This window comes from Bombina bombina, chromosome 3 (genome assembly GCF_027579735.1).
Source record: "Bombina bombina isolate aBomBom1 chromosome 3, aBomBom1.pri, whole genome shotgun sequence".
Lineage (NCBI taxonomy): Eukaryota > Metazoa > Chordata > Amphibia > Anura > Bombinatoridae > Bombina > Bombina bombina.
In genome coordinates, this window is record NC_069501.1 from 698,878,189 (window position 1) to 698,899,338 (window position 21,150).

Sequence of the window (21,150 nt, forward strand, 5' to 3'; positions counted from 1 at the left end):
TTCCTAATCATACCGTGCTTCTGCTACAGGTAGGAATTATGGGTAAGGATACTCAAATGAAGCATCACAGTTCCTCACCTTGTAGCTTCTTAAAGGGAAATGAAATAAAAAATGTTTCTATCATGGTTCAGATAGAGAATACAATTTAAAACAACTTTCTAATTCACTTCTATTATCTAATCTGTGTCATTCTCTTGGTATCATTTGTTAAAGGAGCAGCAATACACTACTGGTTTCTAACTGAACACATGGGTGAGTCTATCACAATCGATATATATGCAGCCGCCAATCAACAGCTAGAACCTAGGTTCGCTGCTGCTCCTGAGCTTGCCTAGATAAACCTTTCAGCAAAGGATAACAAGAGAAGGATGCAAATTAAATAATAGATGTAAATTGGAAAGTTGTTTAAAATTGTATTCTCTATCTGAATCATGAAATACATTTTTGGGGTTTCATGTCCCTTTAATCCATTAAAGGGACACTGAGGTCAAATTAAACTTTAATGATTCAGATAGAACATGCAATTTTAAACAACTTTCCAATTTACTTTCATTAACAAAATGTGCACATTATTTTTATATTTACACTTTTTGATTCACCAGCTCCTACTGAGCATGTGCAAGAATTCACAGAATATACGTATATGCATTTGTGATTGGCTGATGGCTGTCACATGGTACAGGGGGAGTGGAAATATACATAACTGAAATTTGTCCAAAAAAAAAAATCTACTACTCAATTGAAGTTGAGACTATGGGGTCAATTTATCAAAGCGTCAAATCATGCATTCGCCGGCGTCAATACACTCACCAGACATTGCTGACGCGGATCTGAATATGATACCCTTATTTATTAAAAAAGCTGTCAAAAACACGCGCATCAAGTACGCTGCGAAGAGCATCGGTGTCAGGGTTTGCTAAAAACAAGTTTCCCTATCTTTTGATAATAGACAAAAAGTTAAGGACCACAACTGCTGAGAGATTAACTATAGGCAATAGTTTGTTTTGCATATGTGATAAGTTTGAATAATATATGAATAAACCTTGGCAACAATCATAAACTGGCAATCACTATGCAATGTTTAATATACAGGTAGGGATTACACATACACCCTATGGCTGCCACATGTATCACGATTGACACTGTGATGGAAAAAATAATAGCAGCAGGGGTAAATGTTAATCTGTCCTGAGATACAGAGATTCACAACTGAGTGTATAGTAACAGTAATATAAACCAATATATACTCAGAGGATCACTGTGGAAATATAAAATACAGAACAAAACAAAAATAAAAATACATAAGCTGATAAAGTAAAAAATAAAGTCTCAGTGCGGCAAAAAGAAGATGGCAGGAGAATCGATTGATGCAATGAACTGAAATAATTACTCACGAACTCCTAGATAAAGTACTGACTGGGAAGGTAGAAGGCAAAAGGAAACTCCGGAGTACTAGTAGGCTTCAGGCCTCCGGCGGGATGCAGAGTGAGTCGCAGCCGGCGATGACGTCACCGCGTTGCAGTGTAGAGCAGAGGAGGAAGCAGGTATGGAGAGCGGGAGGCTTAAAGAGATATGCAGGGAACAGAGCAACAAGATCGTAAGACCTAGACAAAGCAGTAACGGTTGAGCAGAGATTACAGGTTAAGGTACAAACGGTTATCATGTAGGATAAAAGGATATTAAATGCAGAAGGTGGTAGATGGAAACAGGAGCAGGTAAAAATCCTTGTATGTAGTTTTCCAGGCAAGGCTCACAGAATTGAACAACTTCAGAACTGCAATACTAAGCAATGAGCTTAGCAAGGAGGAGCCTTAAATAGGCAGAGGGAGAGGTTATTGCATGATGTTAAAGGGACATTGAACTGTGAGCTAGATTCCTGACAGAATCCCCCCCTCAAGGAGCCACTCCGAGGCTCAAGGTTTAGGACGATCCGGATGGCGCTGGTGGAAAGAAGAGAGTAAACGCGGGGCCGAAATGTTGCCAGCAGGCTCCCAGGAATCCTCATCAGGAGTATACCCCTTCCAACGAACCAGATATTCTAGACGACCACGGCGGAAGCGGGAATCCAAAACGGAATGCACCTCATATTCCAAAGCAGGATCGATGGAGATCGGGGGAGTAGCAGCAAGGCTTCCAGAGTCCCTGAGAACCCGGTAGGGTTTAAGGAGGGAGACGTGGAAGGTCGGATGAATTCTGAAGGTGTCAGGCAGTTTGAGACGTACAGTGTTGGCATTGATAACTGCTGAAACAGGATAAGGACCAATAAACAGGGGAGACATCTTTCTGGAGGGGGTGTTCAGATGTAAGTGTTTGGTAGAGAGCCAAACAAGATCACCTTCCTTATAGGTAGGAGGAGGACGTCTATGTCTGTCATAATACTTCTTATATACCTCCTTTGCGCTGTTTATTGCAGATTCAATGGCTTGAAAGTTAGATGAGATGTTATTTGATAGTTCTGATACTGTGGGTGAGAAGGTTTCAGAAGGTTCAAACAAGTGGAAAACTGGATGAAAACCGTAGTTAGCAAAGAATGGGGAGATACCAGTGGAGGAATGAATAGTATTGTTATAACAGAATTCTGCATAAGGAAGAAATTCTGACCAAGAATTCTGATTAGCAGAGCAAAAAAGTCTTAGAAATTGTTCCAGCCACTGGTTACATCTCTCAGTCTGACCATTACATTGAGGGTGGTAAGCAGTAGTCAGTTTCCTTTCTACAGAGAAAGTTTTGCAGAATTGGGACCAAAGTTTACTGGAGAATTGCGTCCCTCTGTCACTGAGTATGGACATGGGTAAACCATGAAGTTTAATGACATGATTAAGGAGTAATTTTACGGTTTCCAATGCAGTAGGGAGTTTGGGGTAGGCAATGAAGTGACACATTTTTGTGAAAAGGTCGACAACAACTAAGATGGTATTATTCTTGGATGAGAGAGGTAAGTCAACTATAAAGTCTAGGGCGATCTCCGACCAAGGCTTCTTTGGTGTTGGTAAGGGTAGCAGAAGACCGTAGGGTGGTTGTTTGCCCTTTTTGGAAATAGTGCAGGTAGGACAAGAGGAAACATAATTCTTAACATCAGATGTAATGGTTGGCCACCAATGGTTCCGTTTCGCTAACTCTTGGGTCTTACGGAGACCTGGATGGCCAGCGAAAAGGGAGTCATGAACAGATCGTAGAAAAGGAGATCTGAGCGTAGGTGGGACATATAATTTTGTGTCATGAGAAAAGAGTCCCTGTGCATTTACTTGTAGGAGTTCTGTGGGTTTTGTCAGATCCTTCATTTGTTCTCTTTTTAAAACAGCAGTGGAATCTGTTACAAAAGATATGAAATTATGATCTGGCAAGAGAGAACTAACTGTCGGTGGACAAGAAGAATGACTGCTAAGTCTTGAAAGAGCGTCCGCCTTTTTGTTCTTACCAGCTGGTCGGTATGTGATCAAAAAATTAAAACGGGAAAAAAAAAGATTCCACCGAACCTGTCTGGCTGATAAAGTACGAGTGGATTTTAAGTACTGGTGGTTTCTATGATCCGTGTATATGAGAGTTGGTAATGTAGTGCCCTCCAGGAGGTGACGCCAATGCTCCAAAGAAAGTTTGATGGCTAACAATTCTTTGTCACCGATAGGATAATTTTGTTCTGCTGAATTTAAAGTCTTCGAGTAATATGCCACAGGATGAAGTGGTTTTGTCAAACTCTCTCTTTGTGACAGGACTGCACCAATTGCATGATTGGATGCATCAACCTCCAAAATGAACTGTAACTTGGAGTCTGGGAAACGGAGTATGGGTGCAGAGGTAAACATTTGTTTGAATAAATCAAAAGCATACTGAGCTTGTTGTGTCCACTTAAAAGGAGTATGACCTTTAGTGAGGGAAGAGAGGGGTATTGCTATTTTAGAAAAGTTTTTTATAAATTTGCGGTAAAAATTTGCAAACCCCAAAAATGATTGAACTTGTCTAACATTTTTGGGTGTAGGCCAATTCAAGACTGCTTCAACCTTTTTGTTTTCCATTGAAATACCCGTGGGAGAAATTTCATACCCCAGAAAAGTGATAGACTGTGTGTTAAAAAGACATTTTTCTGCTTTAGCATATAAGTGGTTACCCCTGAGTCTAGATAGTACTTGTCTAACGTGAGAAATGTGTTGTTGGTATGTTTTGGAGTATATCAAGATATCGTCAAGATAAATGACAACGAAAATATCGAGTATATCTCTAAAAATGTCATTTATGAGGTGCTGAAAAGTCGCGGGGGCATTACATAACCCAAAAGGCATTACGACATATTCGAACAACCCATAGCGGGTTCGAAATGCCGTAAGCCACTCATCGCCAGATTTAATTCGGATGAGGTTATAGGCACCCCTTAAATCCAGTTTGGTGAAAAACTGTGCACCCTCCAGCCTCTCTATGAGCTCAGGAATAAGAGGTAACGGGTAACGGTTTTTAATCGTTATCTTGTTTAATTGTCGATAATCGACAATGGGTCTAAGTGAACCGTCTTTATTCTTTACGAAGAAAATCCCTGCACTAGCAGGTGAGGTAGATGGTCGGATGAAACCTTTTTTCAGATTTTCCTCTAAGTAAGACTTCAGGTGTGATAACTCTGGGTTGGAAAGTGGGTATATATGCCCTGTAGGGATTTCTGAACCAGGTATGATCTCTATAGGGCAATCATACTTCCTATGGGGCGGTAAGTTTTCAGATTCTGCCTTACTAAAAACGTCAGCAAAGTCCTGGTAAACCTCAGGAATCTTGGCAACGGGAGGAAGTTCAGTTGTATGTAAAGCAGTAGCTGGAAAACAAGTAGTAAGACAATACTTTGAATTAAAGGAAAGAGTGAAATTAGTCCAATCTATATTTGGGTTATGTGTGTGGAGCCAATTTATCCCTAGTACGATAGGTGAGATAGGGCAAGGGATAATATCAAATGTGATGTACTCCCTATGATGATCAGTGGAAGAAATAAGTAAGGGAATGGTTTGATATTCTACTGGACCATCTGGAATAGGATTACCATCAATTCCCCGTAATAACACAGGAGCTTTTTTTTTTACTATAGGTATTTTATTTGTATGGGTAAACACACTATCAATGTATGATGCTGTAGCTCCAGAATCAATGATCGCGGAACCCATGACCCGGTGAGACTCCCACTGTAAGAGAAGAGAGAATTGTAAATAAGGAGTGGGAGAATGTTGGGTGGTGCAACAAAAAGGCTGAATATAAGTCTTACCCTTATTCTGTTTCTGCAAGGAAGGGCAATCTCTAACAGTATGTGACTCGGAAGCACAATAGAGACATAAGTTATTTGCTCTTCTTCTATTCTTTTCCTCGGTTGTGAGGGGGCCTTTAGTGAAACCTATGTCCATAGGTACAGGAGTGGACTTAGTCACAGGAGGTGTATAATGTTTTTTAGGATAATTTTCATGATAAGAGCGCTCCTGTTGTCTCTCCCTGAGACGCCTATCAATGGTGATGCTTAATGACATCAATTCCTCAAGGGTTTGGGGTAACTCAGAACGGGAAAGCTCATCCTTTATACCTTCTGAGAGGCCCAACCGAAACTGGTTTCTTAGTGACAGATTATTCCACTGTGTGTCCTTAGCCCATTTTTTAAACTCAGTGATATAATCTTCGACTAATCTTTTCCTTTGTTTAAGGTTTCTCATTGCATTCTCTGCTGTAATTTGCTTGTAGGGATCCTCATACAGGTTTCCCATGGCAAGAAAAAAATTGTCCAGAGAGTTTAGTATCTCATCGTTGTTTTCAAAATAAGAGTTAGCCCAGGTACGGGGTTCACCTCTTAAATAGGAGATAACTGTGAGAACTCTAGCTTTGTCATTTGGATATGTATGAGGTTTTAAAGAAAATAGAAGAAGACAGGCATTCTTGAAATCTCTGTATTGAGACCTATCACCACTGAATTTCTCTGGGGTGCTAACCTGGGGCTCTAGTATGGGAACCCTCTTATCCACCACATCTCTAATGTACGCCTTCATGGTGTCATTTTCAACTTTCAGGGTGTTTAAAGCTTCAGTGAGTAAATCAACCCTCTGTGTGAGGTTCTGTAAATGGGTATTCATCCCAGCTGGATCCATGAGGAGGGCTTAGTATTATGTCAGGGTTTGCTAAAAACAAGTTTCCCTATATTTTGATAATAGACAAAAAGTTAAGGACCACAACTGCTGAGAGATTAACTATAGGCAATAGTTTGTTTTGCATATGTGATAAGTTTGAATAATATATGAATAAACCTTGGCAACAATCATAAACTGGCAATCACTATGCAATGTTTAATATACAGGTAGGGATTACACATACACCCTATGGCTGCCACATGTATCGGGATTGACACTGTGATGGAAAAAATAATAGCAGCAGGGGTAAATGTTAATCTGTCCTGAGATACAGAGATTCACAACTGAGTGTATAGTAACAGTAATATAAACCAATATATACTCAGAGGATCACTGTGGAAATATAAAATACAGAACAAAACAAAAATAAAAATACATAAGCTGATAAAGTAAAAAATAAAGTCTCAGTGCGGCAAAAAGAAGATGGCAGGAGAATCGATTGATGCAATGAACTGAAATAATTACTCACAAACTCCTAGATAAAGTACTGACTGGGAAGGTAGAAGGCAAAAGGAAACTCCGGAGTACTAGTAGGCTTCAGGCCTCCGGCGGGATGCAGAGTGAGTCGCAGCCGGCGATGACATCACCGCGTTGCAGTGTAGAGCAGAGGAGGAAGCAGGTATGGAGAGCGGGAGGCTTAAAGAGATATGCAGGGAACAGAGCAACAAGATCGTAAGACCTAGACAAAGCAGTAACGGTTGAGCAGAGATTACAGGTTAAGGTACAAACGGTTATCATGTAGGATAAAAGGATATTAAATGCAGAAGGTGGTAGATGGAAACAGGAGCAGGTAAAAATCCTTGTATGTAGTTTTCCAGGCAAGGCTCACAGAATTGAACAACTTCAGAACTGCAATACTAAGCAATGAGCTTAGCAAGGAGGAGCCTTAAATAGGCAGAGGGAGAGGTTATTGCATGATGTTAAAGGGACATTGAACTGTGAGCTAGATTCCTGACAATCGGACTGTTGTTAACTAACAGTCATTAATGGCGCAGTTTATCAGGGTTTTCCCAACTTTATTTATACCATTTCATTACTGTCCATGTACAAGCACATTTCTCTAAAGCTAATCTTTTATTTTTCAACTGTTAATGGCCAAAAAATAGCTACATTTATACCTCAACAAACAATATCTCATAGAAAGTTATTTTTATATTTATTTGCTATACAAAAAAATCTGTTATATGATACTTTCACATAAATGAATGTGCATTTGTATTTCTAGAAGTCATGATATGCTTTTATCTCGTGTTTTTTTTTTTTTATATGTCAGAAATCTTTTGCAAACATATTTACATGTCCCTAAATTCCTTTTTTTTGTTCTAAACAATGTTGTCTTTCATATCTCTGTGTTTATTTGTACCACTATATGTATATAGTGTAAATTTATTATTATTCTGAGCAGGAATAATTCCAAATATAACATGTAATCAGGGTATCATATGTATTTATTTGCAATCAATGGATATTTTAAGAGCTGGGCCAGTTTTCTCTCTGTACCTGTGTAACCCCTCCTGATTGCAATCTAGTTTTAAAAACCACCCCTACACAGGTGTTATAAAATGGGCTGGCATATAAGATGACATTTCTTACTGAATAAGAAATTCAAGAGAAGGAAGAAATACACTGTAAATAGCATGACAGTAAAGAGGTAATTTTAATTTCTGCTGTATCTGAATCATGACAGTTTAATGTTAGGTGGGCTATCCCTTTGAGCTATCAGTTTAAGATTATATTGAATCAAACATCAATTCGAATTTTAATATCCTTGTCTAAAATATTACAGTGGGGCCTATTTATTAAAGGCCTGTCGGACATAATCCGACATTGCGGATCATGTCCGACATACCTCGCTGAAAGCGGAAAGCAATACGCTCTACGCATTCAGCATTGCACCAGCAGCTCTTGTGAACTGCTGGTGCAACGCAGCCCTTGCAGATTCGCGACCAATCGGTCGCTAGCAGGGGGTGTCAATCAACCCGATCGTATTCGATCAAGTTGAATTGCGGCAATGTCTGTCCGCCTCCTCAGAGCAGGCGGACAGGTTATGGAGCAGCGGTCTTTAGACCGCGGCTTCATAACTGGTGTTTCTGGCGAGTCTGAAGGCTCGCCAGAAACACAGGGCTTCAAGCTCCATACGGAGCTTGAAAGATATGCCCCTGTGTGTCCTAATGTCAGCATCAATGTTTATCTTTAATTCTAAATTCACATAAACATACTTTCAAAGTATAATACACAATGTAACAAATGGCACTTACAAGTTCTGATGAGTGATCAATGACACAAGTATAGAGCATTTTGATTCGTTAGTGATAGTTTAAAATGTATATTTGAATCAGATTGGCTGATGTCATAAATCATGTGATTATGCATATTCCAATCAAAAGTGGATGAAAAATTCACTAGTGTGTGGGTTGTTTAGGAGTTTGCGTCATAATTGGTGCGAAAAGTGTTGCGTCATAATTGGTGCGAAGTGGAGAGTGGGACTTGTATTACATGGCTTAAACATGGTGCACATAGATTTTTCGCAAAAAATAAAAAGGAAGTTAGCTATAATTAAGTTGTGTATTTCATTTTTATCTCTAGATCTATTAGTGCGACAAGTTTGGGGCAAAACTTTTCAACAAATTTGTAGAAATAATATTGTCCCCTTGCTTTGTAATGAGAGACAAATTTGTAGCATAATCCATAAGTAGTAATGTATTTTTCATTTTTATCCCTATATCTATTAGTGCACCAAATGTGGAGCAATAATATTGTTTGATTTAGAAAGGGTATACAATTTTAATAGAGTTTCTAATTTATATTACTATGTAATATACTTCATTCTCTTGCAGCATCGAACATAAGCTTTCTGTATTTTCAGACTCCCATTGAGTTCTATGGCATCCGCGACCTCAACTAAGTTAGCACACAAGTTTGCAACATTTTTCCTATGTTTAGGCCTAAGCTTTTAACACATTGTGTGCCTTTCCCTCTCACACAGCTCTTTATCTTAGGGAACTAAAAAGAGTCCGTGTGGCCGTGTGTTGGGAAGGGCTGTGTGGGCAGGGGCATCAGGGACAGTTACCATTAATTTATTCCAGCGCTTAGGAAGCATTCTTAGGGCGTACTATAAGTTACCTTTTTTGTTTAAAATAAAATATATATATATATTGGACTTGGCTGAATGTCTTGCAGATCCTGCAATAAATTTAAAAAAAAGTAATATTCCCTCCCTGGTAGTCTAGTGGGGGAGCATTTGTCTGGTACACTACAGACCAACCATACTAATTGCTACACTAATTTCCAGCTCTCACAGAGACACATACACAGAAATCATGTCCATTCCATTTTCTGTCCCATATCTGTTAGGAGAGAAAATCTCCCTGATTGAGCCAGATAATCATATTTGTTTTAAAGCACCAAATAAATTGCAATGTACTGTAAAAAGTAGTAGTTTCCCATGTATTTCCAATTACTAATACCAGCTGCAGAGTTTAACATGTAAGGAAGGAAGATTATACATTAGGTTTATATATGTATATAGCAGTTCCTGTTAATTATACTTACAACCCAATAAAAACATAATTTATGCTTACCTGATAAATTTATTTCTCTTGAAGTGTATCCAGTCCACGGATCATCCATTACTTGTGGGATATTCTCCTTCCCAACAGGAACTTGCAAGAGGATCACCCACAGCAGAGCTGCTATATAGCTCCTCCCCTCACTGTCATATCCAGTCATTCGACCGAAACAAGAGGAGAAAGGAGAAACCATAGGGTGCAGTGGTGACTGTAGTTTAATTAAAATTTAGACCTGCCTTAAAAGGACAGGGCGGGCCGTGGACTGGATACACTACAAGAGAAATAAATTTATCAGGTAAGCATAAATTATGTTTTCTCTTGTTAAGTGTATCCAGTCCACGGATCATCCATTACTTGTGGGATACCAATACCAAAGCTAAAGTATGGGAGGGACAAGGCAGGAACTTAAACGGAAGGAACTACTGCCTGTAGAACCTTTCTCCCAAAAACAGCCTCCGAAGAAGCAAAAGTGTCAAATTTGTAAAATTTTGAAAAGGTGTGAAGCGAAGACCAAGTCGCAGCCTTGGAAATCTGTTCAACAGAGGCCTCATTTTTAAAGGCCCAGGTGGAAGCCACAGCTCTAGTAGAATGAGCTGTAATCCTTTCAGGGGGCTGCTGTCCAGCAGTCTCATAGGCTAAGCGTATTATGCTCCGAAGCCAAAAGGAGAGAGAGGTTGTCGAAGCTTTTTGACCTCTCCTCTGTCCAGAGTAAACGACAAACAGGGCAGATGTTTGACGAAAATCTTTAGTAGCCTGTAAGTAAAACTTCAAGGCACGGACTACGTCCAGATTATGCAAAAGACGTTCCTTCTTTGAAGAAGGATTAGGACACAATGATGGAACAACAATCTCTTGATTGATATTCCTGTTAGAAACCACCTTAGGTAAAAACCCAGGTTTGGTACGCAGAACTACCTTGTCTGAATGAAAAATCAGATAAGGAGAATCACAATGTAAGGCAGATAACTCAGAGACTCTTCGAGCCGAGGAAATAGCCATCAAAAACAGAACTTTCCAAGATAAAAGTTTAATATCAATGGAATGAAGGGGTTCAAACGGAACTCCCTGAAGAACTTTAAGAACCAAGTTTAAGCTCCACGGGGGAGCAACAGTTTTAAACACAGGCTTAATCCTAACCAAAGCCTGACAAAATGCCTGGACGTCTGGAACTTCTGCCAGACGCTTGTGCAAAAGAATAGACAGAGCAGAGATCTGTCCTTTTAAAGAACTAGCTGATAAGCCTTTGTCCAAACCCTCTTGGAGAAAGGACAATATCCTAGGAATCCTAACCTTACTCCATGAGTAACTCTTGGATTCACAGCAATAAAGATATTTACGCCATATCTTATGGTAGATTTTCCTGGTGACAGGCTTCTGAGCCTGTATTAAGGTATCAATGACTGACTCGGAGAAGCCACGCCTTGATAGAATCAAGCATTCAATCTCCATGCAGTCAGTCTCAGAGAAATTAGATTTGGATGATTGAAAGGACCTTGTATTAGAAGGTCCTGCCTCAGAGGCAGAGTCCATGGTGGAAGAGATGACATGTCCACTAGGTCTGCATACCAGGTCCTGCGTGGCCACGCAGGCGCTATCAGAATCACTGATGCTCTCTCCTGTTTGATTTTGGCAATCAGTCGAGGGAGCAGAGGAAACGGTGGAAACACATAGGCCAGGTTGAAGAACCAAGGAGCTGCTAGAGCATCTATCAGCGTTGCTCCCGGGTCCCTGGACCTGGATCCGTAACAAGGAAGCTTGGCGTTCTGGCGAGACGCCATGAGATCCAGTTCTGGTTTGTCCCAACGATGGACCAGTTGAGCAAACACCTCCGGATGGAGTTCCCACTCCCCCGGATGAAAAGTCTGACGACTTAGAAAATCCGCCTCCTAGTTCTCTACGCCTGGGATGTGGATCGCTGACAGGTGGCAAGAGTGAGACTCTGCCCAGCGAATTATCTTTGAGACTTCTAACATCGCTAGGGAACTCCTGGTTCCCCCTTGATGGTTGATGTAAGTCACAGTCGTGATGTTGTCCGACTGAAATCTGATGAACCTCAGTGTTGCTAACTGAGGCCAAGCTAGAAGAGCATTGAATATTGCTCTTAACTCCAGAATATTTATTGGGAGGAGTTTCTCCTCCTGAGTCCACGATCCCTGAGCCTTCAGGGAGTTCCAGACTGCGCCCCAACCTAGAAGGCTGGCATCTGTTGTTACAATCGTCCAATCTGGCCTGCGAAAGGTCATACCCTTGGACAGATGGACCCGAGAAAGCCAACAGAGAAGAGAATCTCTGGTCTCTTGATCCAGATTTAGTAGAGGGGACAAATCTGAGTAATCCCCATTCCACTGACTTAGCATGCATAATTGCAGCGGTCTGAGATGCAGGCGCGCAAATGGCACTATGTCCATTGCCGCTACCATTAAGCTGATTACTTCCATGCACTGAGCCACTGACGGGCGTGGAATGGAATGAAGGACACGGCAAGCATTTAGAAGTTTTGATAACCTGGACTCCGTCAGGTAAATTTTCATCTCTACAGAATCTATAAGAGTCCCTAGGAAGGAGACTCTTGTTAGTGGTGATAGAGAACTCTTTTCCACGTTCACTTTCCACCCATGCGAACCTCAGAAATGCCAGAACTATCTCTGTATGAGACTTGGCAATTTGAAAGCTTGATGCCTGTATCAGGATGTCGTCTAGATACGGAGCCACCGCTATGCCTCGCGGTCTTAGAACTGCCAGAAGTGAGCCCAGAACCTTTGTAAAAATTCTCGGGGCAGTGGCCAACCCGAAAGGAAGAGCTACAAATTGGTAATGCCTGTCTAGAAAGGCAAACCTTAGGAACCGATGATGATCTTTGTGAATCGGTATGTGAAGGTAGGCATCCTTTAAGTCCACTGTGGTCATGTACTGACCCTCTTGGATCATGGGTAGGATGGTCCGAATAGTTTCCATTTTGAATGATGGAACTCTGAGGAATTTGTTTAAGATCTTTAGATCCAAGATTGGTCTGAAGGTTCCCTCTTTCTTGGGAACCACAAACAGATTTGAATAAAATCCCTGTCCTTGTTCCGTCCGCGGAACTGGATGGATCACTTCCATTACTAGGAGGTCTTGCACACAGCTTAGGAATGCCTCTTTCTTTATCTGGTTTGCTGATAACCTTGAAAGATGAAATCTCCCTTGTGGAGGAGAAGCTTTGAAGTCCAGAAGATATCCCTGAGATATGATCTCCAACGCCCAGGGATCCTGAACATCTCTTGCCCACGCCTGGGCGAAGAGAGAAAGTCTGCCCGCCACTAGATCCATTTCCGGATAGGGGGCCGTTCCTTCATGCTGTCTTGGGGGCAGCAGCAGGCTTTCTGGCCTGCTTGCCCTTGTTCCAGGACTGGTTAGGTTTCCAGGCCTGTCTAGAATGAGCAACAGTTCCCTCTCGTTTTGAAGCGGAGGAAGTTGATGCTGCTCCTGCCTTGAAATTTCGAAAGGCACGAAAATTAGACTGTTTGGCCTTTGATTTGGCCCTGTCCTGAGGAAGGGTATGACCCTTGCCTCCAGTAATGTCAGCAATAATTTCCTTCAAGCCAGGCCCGAATAAGGTCTACCCCTTGAAAGGAATGCTGAGTAATTTAGACTTTGAAGTCACGTCAGCTGACCAGGATTTAAGCCATAGCGCCCTACGTGCCTGGATGGCGAATCCGGAATTCTTAGCCGTTAGTTTAGTCAAATGAACAATGGCATCAGAAACAAATGAGTTAGCTAGCTTAAGCGTTCTAAGCTTGTCAATAATTTCATTCAATGGAGCTGTCTGGATGGCCTCTTCCAGGGCCTCAAACCAGAATGCCGCCGCAGCAGTGACAGGCGCAATGCATGCAAGGGGCTGTAAAATAAAACCTTGTTGAATAAACATTTTCTTAAGGTAACCCTCCAATTTTGTATCCATTGGATCTGAAAAAGCACAACTGTCCTCAACCGGGATAGTGGTACGCTTTGCTAAAGTAGAAACTGCTCCCTCCACCTTAGGGGCCGTCTGCCATAAGTCCCGTGTAGTGGTGTCTATTGGAAACATTTTTCTAAATATAGGAGGTGGGGAAAAGGGCACACCGGGTCTATCCCACTCCTTGCTAATAATTTCTGTAAGCCTTTTAGGTATAGGAAAAACGTCAGTACACACCGGCACCGCATAGTATCTATCCAGCCTACACAATTTCTCTGGAATTGCAACTGTGTTACAGTCATTCAGAGCAGCTAATACCTCCCCAAGCAATACACGGAGGTTCTCAAGCTTAAATTTAAAATTAGAAATCTCTGAATCAGGTTTCCCCGAGTCAGAGATGTCACCCACAGACTGAAGCTCTCCGTCCTCATGTTCTGCATACTGTGACGCAGTATCAGACATGGCTCTAACAGCATTTGCGCGCTCTGTATCTCTCCTAACCCCAGAGCTATCGCGCTTGCCTCTTAATTCAGGCAATCTAGATAATACCTCTGACAGGGTATTATTCATGATTGCAGCCATGTCCTGCAAGGTAATCGCTATGGGCGTCCCTGATGTAATTGGCGCCATATTAGCGTGCGTCCCCTGAGCGGGAGGCGAAGGGTCTGACACGTGGGGAGAGTTAGTCGGCATAACTTCCCCCTCGACAGAACCCTCTGGTGATAATTATTTTATAGATAAAGACTGATCTTTACTGTTTAAGGTGAAATCAATACATTTAGTACACATTCTCCTATGGGGCTCCACCATGGCTTTCAAACATAATGAACAAGTAGGTTCCTCTGTGTCAGACATGTTTAAACAGACTAGCAATGAGACTAGCAAGCTTGGAAAACACTTTAAAACAAGTTTACAAGCAATATAAAAAACGTTACTGCGCCTTTAAGAAACACAAATTTTCCAAAATTTTGAAATAATAGTGAAAAAATGCAGTTACACTAACGAAATTTTTACAGTGTATGTAATAAGTTAGCAGAGCATTGCACCCACTTGCAAATGGATGATTAACCCCTTAATACCAAAAACGGAATAACAAATGACAAAAACGTTTTTTAAACAGTCACAACAACTGCCACAGCTGTACTGTGGCTTTTTACCTCCCTCAATACGACTTTTGAAGCCTTTTGATCCCTCCAGAGATGTCCTGGAACATGCAGGAAGAAGCTGGATGTCTGTGTCTGTAATTTTTGCTGTGCAAAAAAATGCCAAAATAGGCCCCTCCCACTCATATTACAACAGTGGGAAGCCTCAGGGAACTGTTTCTAGGCAAAATTCAAGCCAGCCATGTGGAAAAAACTAGGCCCCAATAAGTTTTATCACCAAACATATATAAAAAACGATTAAACATGCCAGCAAACGTTTTAAAATACACTTTTATAAGAGTATGTATCTCTATTAATAAGCCTGATACCAGTCGCTATCACTGCATTTAAGGCTTTACTTACATTACTTCGGTATCAGCAGCATTTTCTAGCAAATTCCATCCCTAGAAAAATATTTTAACTGCACATACCTTATTACAGGAAAACCTGCACGCTATTCCCCCTCTGAAGTTACCTCACTCCTCAGAATATGTGAGAACAGCAAAGGATCTTAGTTACTTCTGCTAAGATCATAGAAAACGCAGGCAGATTCTTCTTCTAAATACTGCCTGAGATAAACAGTACACTCCGGTACCATTTAAAAATAACAAACTTTTGATTGAAGAAATAAACTAAGTATAAAACACCACAGTCCTCTTACGACCTCCATCTTAGTTGAGAGTTGCAAGAGAATGACTGGATATGGCAGTGAGGGGAGGAGCTATATAGAAGCTCTGCTGTGGGTGATCCTCTTGCAACTTCCTGTTGGGAAGGAGAATATCCCACAAGTAATGGATGATCCGTGGACTGGATACACTTAACAAGAGAAATGTGCTTAGCTTTTAGAGAGAGTGGACCAAGAGTCCTTAATTTATTTCTCACCATTTACTTGCAGAGACCAATACTTAGAGTATAGAAAAAAAAAAATCAGAAAATTGAAAAGGAACATTTTAGTACCTCTCTGTTTATGTTACAACCCCACTGGGAGCATAATCATAATGACATCCCATATAAACCTAAACTATTTTTAAAATAATTTTGGGAAAAATATATAATTTTAGTTTTTGGCTCTCTGGAACCGGTAGCGCAGAGAGAGTGAACTTGAAACCAGTCCACATCTGCTCTAATAATATTTTTATTTATTTTTTGTGTTTTTTTATATTTATTTTTTTTAAACCGATTAATTGAAAAAATAATCGACCAACTAATCGATTATGAAAATAATCGTTAGTTGCAGCCCTAGACGCGAGCGTACCTGTTAAATGTTTGATAAATTTGGAAAAGTGTCAAATAGAGTCGAATGTGAATTCAAAACATCTGTAATGACGCAAGCATCAATCTGCATCGGATTGAGATCGCGGGATCATATTTTACGTCACAAATTTCAACATTTGCCGATCTTGATGCTTTGATAACTACAGCGGATCAATGTCGCAACAAATACAACGCGGAATTCAATCGTATTTTCAGTTCACAAATTGATAATTTGACCCCTATGTGCTATTGAATTGTCTTTTTATCATGCATTAGATGATTATGTAAATCTACTTTATTTACTGGTCCTTTTAAAAAAACAAAAAAAAACCTTATGTACGTGTGATTTACAAGACTGCTTGGTTTACAAGACCACTTTTGAAACCTAGTTTAGTTTTGTCACAAAAAGAGGTGAAAGGGACACTGACATGCAAAGCTAAAAAGCAAATATACTAATAGCAAATACTGAATCCGTTCCTTACTTTCTTTTGAGCTGGTACCACTTGTTACACTTGCTCCTGCAGATGATCTGCCCACCGGACTGGAGTGCTTTGGTCCCCTTCCAGGAATTTTAAGTCCACTTGGCTTCAACATGTTTGCGATAAATGTATCCCCAGTTATCGGGCTTCCTACTCAGTCTGGGACCACCGTTGGTTTAATCATCAGTCCTCTAAGATGGGCGCACACTCTACCATATTGAAAACCCTAAAAAAATAAAGCAAGCAACATTTCTGAGTTTATAAACTAAATGTATATTGTGTTAGAACATGTTAAAACGTTACTACTTAAAATATGTTAATTAAAAAGCAAAGAAATTCATGATGATTAAGCTATGAATGTTAATAGACAGACTACTAGGAAGCCCTCAGCAGAATTCATATGATGCTAACAAAAATATTAAAGCGTGAAATAAATATTTGACTAGACATCCTAGGACTGTCAGATTTCTAGCATTGAACTGGATTTCTATTGGTTGTCCAGTAAAACATGTACAAGAGAAATACAGAAACTTAAATGTCCATTTTATTTTTAAGTTCCATGAATGGCATATCAAATCACTGAGCCAAAAGGTGGTGGGTAGGGGGAAATGATTGCTTTTTATTACTAGCAGCCAGTGAGGCAAAATCACTGGTTTGCTTTTTGAATGGCAGAAATAGATCCTTAAAGGGACAGTAAAGTCTTAATTAGACATTCATTATTTAGACAGAGCATACAATTTTAAACAACTTTCCAATTTACTTATATTATTTAATTTGCTTCCTTCTCTTGTTATCCTTTGCTGAAAGGTTTATGTAGGAAAGCTCAGGAGCAGCAAATACCCTAGGTTCTGGTTGCTGATTGGTGGCTACATATATATACCAATTGTCATTGGCTCATCCATGTGTTCAGTTAGAAACCAGTAGTGCATTGCTGCTCCTTGAATAAATTATACAAAAAGAATGAAGCTAATTTGATAATAGAAGTAAACTGAAAAGTTGTTTAAAATTGTATGTTCTACCTAACTCATGAAAGAAACATTTTGGGTTTCATGTCTCTTTAAAGGGACAAGAAACCCAAAATGTATCTTTCATGATTCAGTTATAGCATACAATTTTAAACAATTGTGCATTTCACTAATATTTTTTAATTTGCTTTGTTCTCTTGACATCCTTTGCTAAAGTATACCTAGGTAGGTTTAGGAGCAGTAACGCACAAGTGGGAGCTAGATGGTAACTGTTGGCTGCACATATATGACTCTTGTTATTGGCTCAACACATATGTTTAGCTATGTCCCAGTAGTGCATAGTTGCTTCTTCAACTAAGGATACCAAGAGAATGAAGCAAATTTGATAACAGAAGTTAATCAGAAAGTTGCTTCAAATTGTATGTTCTACATGTATCATGAAAGATAAATTTTGGGTTTCATGTCCCTTTAAAGGCACAGTTTACTTGAAGACTTTTATTGTTTGAAAATATAGATAATCCCTTTATTATCTATTTCCCAGTTTTGCAGCACAGCCAACACAGTTATATTAATATACTTGTTACCTGTGATTACCTTGTATCTAAGCCTCTGCAGACTGCCCTCTTATCTCAGTGCTTTTTACAAACTTGCATTTCAGCAAATTAGTGCTGACTAGGTTTAGCCTTCAAAGCAAAATTTGATAACAAAAGTAAATTGGAAAGTTGTTTAAAATTACATGTCCTTTCTGAATCATTAAAGATTATTTTTGACTTCACTGTCCCATTTAAGTATAGTTAGTAGCAGCAAATGCATAACTCCACCTACTGCTCCAATGGGTATCCAATATTTAATAAAACGCAACTGCAACCCTTATAGAGACCCATCAGATCACTAATACATTCTGTATCTACTGTGCTTGGATAACACATAATCATTTAGCAAGGACAATACAAATTCCAGGGATCTCCTAAATATTTGTGTTCCTTGCTCCTAAATTTGAGGTATATATATTTCTTTCTTTTTTTTGAAGTGCAACTATAAATACTGAATGACATTGTATAAGAAAACGCAGAAGTATTACCTTTACACAGCCTAACACAAGTACAACCACAACTGCTTAAGCAGTTTGACTAATAGTTCTTGAGACAATTAGATGTTTACTGTTAGTTCACAGAATATGACAACCTTTACAGTAACAGTAAGATATTTACAGTATCAAAACAATATCTACATAGTATAGTTGTAAAGCTGTTCAAATGTCCGTATAATAACCATTACATAAGATTTTATAGATTAGCTGTCTAACTTTAGCGGTCCTGAAGGAAATCTATGGAAACATTAGGCTAATAAACATACATTATGTGCTGCATAAAGCTTATTCAATAAAAGCTGAGTTTCCTGAGTAAGAGAAATTATAAAATGGTAAAGGGAATTCTAATTAAAAAATTAAAAGCTCTAATTTGTTAACATCTGAATCCAAATGTAAAAAAAAAAAAAAAATGTACTTTTCCTGACTTTGTTCAAGGTTATTTCATTAGCTGACATTTTGTGAGTTCCATTTCTCTAGCTACCCCATGACATGCTCGGTTTATTTCACTACATTGTGACACATGGTAAAAGTTTTAATGGCTGTGACATTAACATAATAAGATATATACCAAACCTTCAAACTGTCCCTATTTGAGAGGGACAGTCCCTAATTTTGAGCCCACTGTCCGTCTGAGACAGCCATAATTCCCTATTTGCAGAACTTTCCTTAGTCCCAGACATGCATAGAAACTGTCTAGACACACCCACTAGCTGCCCAATCATTCCCATGTTCCCGCCCACTATTCACGTGTGCTCACACCCCCTCTTGGCACCATCCTGCCCACAAAACTGCGACAGCCCCCTCAACCTCCTGAGTCTCTAATACCTAGTTACAAATGTTGGGAGGTATAATATATGCATAGCAAATACAAGCAGTTAAAAGGATAGGAAAGTCAAAATTAAACTTGGATGATTCAGACTGAGCATGTAATTTTAAGACACTTTTAAATTCACTTATATTTTCAAATGTACTTCATTCTCTTGGTATCCCTTGTTGAAAAAGAATATGCACATACCATGTATTGTATATCAATGACAGCTTGATGTCTTTTGAGCTATTTGGGGATGAGGCTCTTTATCTTCTCAGATGGTAAAGCAGCCTATTCTTCCTGGCAAAAAGCATCCAGTTCCTGTAAATTCTTGGGCTGTCTTGCACGAACTGCACGTTTGAGATCTCCCCAGAGTGGCTCAATTATATTGAGGTCAGGAGACTGAGATGGCCACTCCAGAACCTTCACTTTATTCTGCTGTAGCTAATGACAGGTCGACTTGGCCTTGTATTTGGGAACATTGACATGTTGGAATGTCCAAGTACGTCCCATGCACAGTTTTCGGGCTGAAGAATGCTAATTTTCTTCCAGTATTTTTTGATAACATACTGCATTCATCTTGCCAAATTTACTGTGCCTTTGTAGCTCACACATCCCCAAAACATAAGTGATCCACCTCCATGTTTCACAGTAGGAATGGTGTACCTTTCATCATAGGCCTTGTTGACTCCTCTCCAAATGTAGCGTTTATAGTTTACCTCTTAGTAAGACTAAAGCTAAAATTAGGCAAAATCTCTCTGCTCAAATATATATATATATATATATAAGTATATACTTTATGAGCACGGCAAAATCACACAGTGACCAGCCCGGAAGGTCAAAAGATTGAAAGTTTCTACAGCTGACAGTCTGGGGGATAAGAGGCATCACTACCTAACGAGTTCCTGTCAAGAGCCAGTGCAAGGCGGACACACAAGAAGATACGTCTAATACTTACCTCATATCGATTGAGGTAATATAAAGTAAGTGGACCCCAAAAGGGGATTAACGAAGAGGATCTTCAAACATATAAGAATATATATCCTGGGATAATCACTTACATACCTATATACAGTATCTCACAAAAGTGACTACACCCTGCACATTTTTGTAAATATTTTATTATATCCTTTCATGTGACAACACTGAAGAAATGACACTTTGCTACAATGTAAATAAGTAAGTAGTACTGTATATATATTTTGAGCAGAGAGACTTTGCCTTATTTTAGCTTTAGACTTACTAAGAGGTATACTTTAGGCTCATGTTCTGCTTTCTACAGTACCACACAGTGTTAGCATATGTAATAACGACCAGCGCTTTCTATGTTCTTTTTGTTATATATATATATATATATATATATATATATATATATATATATATATATATATATATTATATATATATATATATATATATATATTATATATATATATATATATATATATATAGCACACAGAGAAAGTCCAGCACTCACTTACAAGCTCTCAGGTAAGATTAAAAGCAAAAATGGAAGAGTTAGTTACCGCATTTGGCCAAATGGGATAAGCCCAGGTACCACGTCAAGGTTTCTTCCAAAACAGCCACACAATGCAAGATCTCAATCCAATAAACAGAGAACAAGTGAAGGGTGCACAGGCTTATGTAATCACCCTAGACATATACAAAACTCGGAAGGGGACTGCACTCTCAGACCGGACTGGTTACACATGCAATGACCCTGCAACATGCACAGCCCTGGGTGCACAATAGCACTCTCAGGAAGCTGCA

At 39.6% G+C, this 21,150-nt stretch overlaps 1 protein-coding gene across 3 annotated transcripts in view; it reads right to left on the reverse strand.

The window, feature by feature from the left end:
• CLIP2 (CAP-Gly domain containing linker protein 2) overlaps positions 1-21,150 on the reverse strand; it is a 278,140-nt gene that overhangs the window by 143,220 nt on the left and 113,770 nt on the right. For all 3 annotated transcript variants that reach the window (XM_053707490.1, XM_053707489.1, XM_053707491.1), the window contains exon 2: positions 16,522-16,744. In XM_053707490.1, the coding sequence (XP_053563465.1) occupies positions 16,522-16,633 (112 nt within the window). In that variant the 5' untranslated portion in view covers positions 16,634-16,744. The remainder of the gene's footprint in view (positions 1-16,521; positions 16,745-21,150) is intronic.